The following is a 3,713-nucleotide window of genomic DNA, read 5'->3' as shown; positions in this document are numbered from 1 at the left end:
ATATATACACACACACACACATAGTTATTGATAGAAAGAATAATTTTGCTATGTGGTTATAAAATCAAACAAGGTAATACCGATTCCCAATCAATTCTGCCAAACCAGGGCAAGGGACCTGACAACTCCTGCTGCCCACTTTCCCATGGGAGCCTACCTGGGCACCACGCTGGGAGTTGGATGGGCAGCATGAATCCCCTGCACTGCCTGTGCTGCCTGGCTCTCCTCACCCCACCACTTGGCAGTAGGTGCTGAGACAACAGAAGCTCTCAGGGTGCCACCAACTGTAGGTTTTTTCTCTTGCAAAGCAGCTTGCTGGGGGCCAGGGGGGCTGTGCAGGAGCTGGGTCATCCCAGTTGCTCTGGGGAAAGGCCAAGTGTCGCATTTTCTGTCCAAAAACTAGCCTGGCCGCACAGTCATCCCCCTCATCCCAGACCTGCCAGTTGGGAGGAACGAGGCAGCAATGATGGCTGAACCCCTTGGCTTCACAGCAGGGGTTCTGCTCAAGTTCTTTTTTGGGTGTTTTTAGGAATTTTTGCTTTTTTAAATACAATCCACATCCCCCTGGGGATTTTGCGATATGACAACAAACACTGATGCTTTATGATAACCTAGCAATAACAATGCCACATAGCTACTGTACATCCCTGTGCCCCATCCGAGCGCTGCAGCCCTCTGCCAGGATCACTTCTTGTTGGCAATCTGCTTTTCCAAGTCTTCGAGTCTGGCTGTCATCTGAGCAAGTGAACGTGCTAAGGAAACAGCATGAGCTGGATGGTCCAGCGGGGAAAGGGCTTTTCCCCCTTGAAGGAGCTTAAAATTTTCCCCACACCCACTTATCCACCCCTTCCATCCCCATGTGTGGTCTGTCCCCAGCTGCCCTGCACCCCAGCAAACCCAGGCATCTCCTCAAAGGATATTTTTCTCTGTCAGGCTCTGCAGGACGCCCACAGTGTTTGTCTGGAACTGCACCAGTGCCTCACACTCGCATGGGCTGCGGATCTCTGTCTCCCCTTTGCCTTCCTCTGTGATCACGAGAGTTTGGCAGCAGTCAGAGCCATGACCCCACGGTGCCCAGCTCTCCCTTGCTCCCACACAAGTCCCTTGCCCCTACTGCCACCCACCTGGCCTGGCCCTGACCCTCAGGGCTCTCCCCTCCATTTTGCCCTCTTTTTTCAGCCCCTCTGCTTTTTGCAGAGCAGAAAGCTTTTCTGCATCCCTGCTAGCCCAGCAAGATCGCCGCCAGGCATCCTGCCAGGCATCCTGCAGAGCTGCCACATGTGGTCAGTGTGTGCCAAGCACAGACAGTGCTGAGCTTCACTTTGTCTTCAAGCTGGGGTGGCAGGGGGCATGCTGATCCCACATCTGCAGTCCTGTGGGGATCTCAACACCACTGGGGAGCCACAGCCTGCCCCAGGGCAGGGACACCCTCACAGTAACCCATTGTGGTCCTCCTGCACCCAGCAGCAGCAGCATGGGTCTGAACAAAGAGATAGGTCATCTTTGCAGGCAGGGTGCCCTTCCAACTTCTGCCCATGCAGAAGAACAGGAGTGGCTGCTTACATTCATACTTTTGTATTGAGCCCTCCCTTTTTTAATCACTCCCCCCAGCTCCACCTTTTCCAAATCCCTCCTTGAGACCCACCTCTATAGCCACAACAGCCTGGTGAGATCCAGAGACTGCCTAGGCTCACACCAGCCCAGCCCAGCCTTGGGATACTTGACACAGGGTGACAGACACACAAACCACCTCACTGGCTCCGTGGGGTCAGGAGGGCTGCCCCTGGCTTGGGACTGAGTCCCCCAGTGTGGCCAGGAGCACTCACCTGGGCAGATGTTCAGAGAGAAGTTCTCCACAAGGTGGGTCATGGTGGTGAAGTCTGCTGAGTAGGAGAAGTGCTGCTCCACCGGTTCAGAGGCGATTGCTCTCAGCTCCTCCTCCACGGCCTTTCCGACACCCACAGCAAACATGACAATCCCTATGTGGCAAGGATGGATCCTGAGCACTGTCCTGGCCACCCTGCACCAAGCAGCCCCAAGCCCAGAGGGAGTAAAGCCAAGGATGCAGGATTTCCCTGGGCTTCCCAAATACACAGCAGGAACTTGGGAAGCACGGGCAGGAGCACGGCAGCACTGCTGCAGGGCAGGCTGCTGTGTAAAGGATGCTACTTAGAGCACCCCGTGACCACAGCAGAGCGGATCTGCTCGTACAGACCCAGGGAATGCAGCCCTCCAAGGCTGGATGCTGCAGCCTCCCCATGAGACAGACACCCTGAGGAACCACCCTGAGATGCCCAAAGCACTGCTGGTTCCCCAGCCCCCTGCACCTGACTCCTTAGCTCTCCTGGCCCATTCGGAGATGTCGTCCTGGGAGCGTCCATCTGTGAAGACCAGCCCAATTCTGGGGATGTTGTGGGAGAGAGGCCTGGCACCTTCCAGCTCAGAGAAGCTGTGTTCCACCATGTGCTTGAGGGCAAGGCCTGTCATGGTGCCTTTCTCCATGTACTCCACCTCCATCACCGCTTTCTTGATCTCATCCGCGCTGTGATACTTGTTGAGAGGGAACTCTGTGCGGACACGGCTGGAGTACTGCACCAGTCCCACTCGTGTGCCATGGGGGGACACCTCCAGAAGGTCCACGATGCGGTTCACAAACTGCTTCACCAGCTCAAAGTTTTGGGGCCGGACACTCTTGGAGCCATCAATCACCATCACCAGGTCGACGTGCCCAGCTCCACACTCTGCAGCACAGGGGGGAAGTAAGAGGGGACAAGCCTAGCCGTGGGCACTGTCAGTGAAGATGCCCAGGGCTGGGGCAGATCTGCTGGGCTTCAGGACACTGTGGGGACCCTCTGGAACTGCAGCCAGGGTAAGGCCACGAAGTGGGGCAAAGCATACCCAGAGGACTCAGCTCCAAAACCTCCACTGAGACCCCAACACCCCATGAAAGTCTTTCCTAGGTCTCCCTTTTCCTGAACCTTTCCTCAAAGCTCCTGTTGCACTTTCTGAGCCATGTCTCTGAGGACACAAACATCCATCCCCGCAGCAGCCAGAGTACTCCACTAAACACAGCCAGCTCTGCATCCTCTTCCAGCCTCACTCAAAGTCTCACTGAGAGCCTCCCAGCCCAGTTTCAGGTGAGCCCTCGCCAGGAGCACAGAGTCCAGATGAGAAGAATGCCAAGAGCTGTGTCCCAGTACTCACTGCTGCATGCCTTGCCGTCAGCCTGGAGCTGCTGGCCCTCGGGGCACACGCAGCGGTAGGAGCCCTCTGTGCTCTCACACTTGAACTCACAGCCGTGATCCACCCCATTGCAGAGGTCAGTGGCTGGAAGACAAGCCAAGGGCATGGGATTATCTCCATGCAGACAGGGTGATCTGGGAACAGCCCTTCCTCTAGGGACCGGGCAGGACATAAAGGCATCTGCCATGCACTCAGCCTGTGCCACGTGGCACGCCAGGACCTACCTTTGCAGGACCTGCTGTCGGGCTGGAGAGTGAACCCACTGCGGCAGCGGCAGTAGTGCCCGTTGGGGATGCTCACACACTCGTGCTGGCAGCTGTGGTTTCCGAAGCTGCAGTAATCAATCACTGGTGCGAGAAGGAGAGCAATGGCAGAAAGGGAAAGACAAACTAAGGAGAGGGAGAATGAGAAGCAAAGGAAGAAGGAGCAGGGCAGGAGACAGTCACTTACTAATGCAGCTCCTCTTGTTC

General features: G+C 56.1%; 1 protein-coding gene across 1 annotated transcript in view; it reads right to left on the bottom strand.

The window, feature by feature from the left end:
* Window positions 1-540: 540 nt before the first annotated feature.
* MATN4 (matrilin 4) overlaps window positions 541-3,713 on the bottom strand; it is a 5,774-nt gene continuing 2,601 nt past the window's right edge. The window contains exons 4-9 of the mRNA XM_009073390.1: window positions 3,468-3,590; window positions 3,205-3,327; window positions 2,328-2,741; window positions 1,827-1,979; window positions 921-1,025; window positions 541-743 (exon numbers count right to left, since the gene is read on the bottom strand). Of these exons, the coding sequence (XP_009071638.1) occupies window positions 685-743; window positions 921-1,025; window positions 1,827-1,979; window positions 2,328-2,741; window positions 3,205-3,327; window positions 3,468-3,590 (977 nt within the window). The 3' untranslated portion in view covers window positions 541-684. The remainder of the gene's footprint in view (window positions 744-920; window positions 1,026-1,826; window positions 1,980-2,327; window positions 2,742-3,204; window positions 3,328-3,467; window positions 3,591-3,713) is intronic.

This window comes from Acanthisitta chloris, unplaced genomic scaffold (assembly GCF_000695815.1).
Source record: "Acanthisitta chloris isolate BGI_N310 unplaced genomic scaffold, ASM69581v1 scaffold3304, whole genome shotgun sequence".
NCBI lineage: Eukaryota > Metazoa > Chordata > Aves > Passeriformes > Acanthisittidae > Acanthisitta > Acanthisitta chloris.
This window is presented reverse-complemented; position numbering and strand designations above follow the sequence as displayed.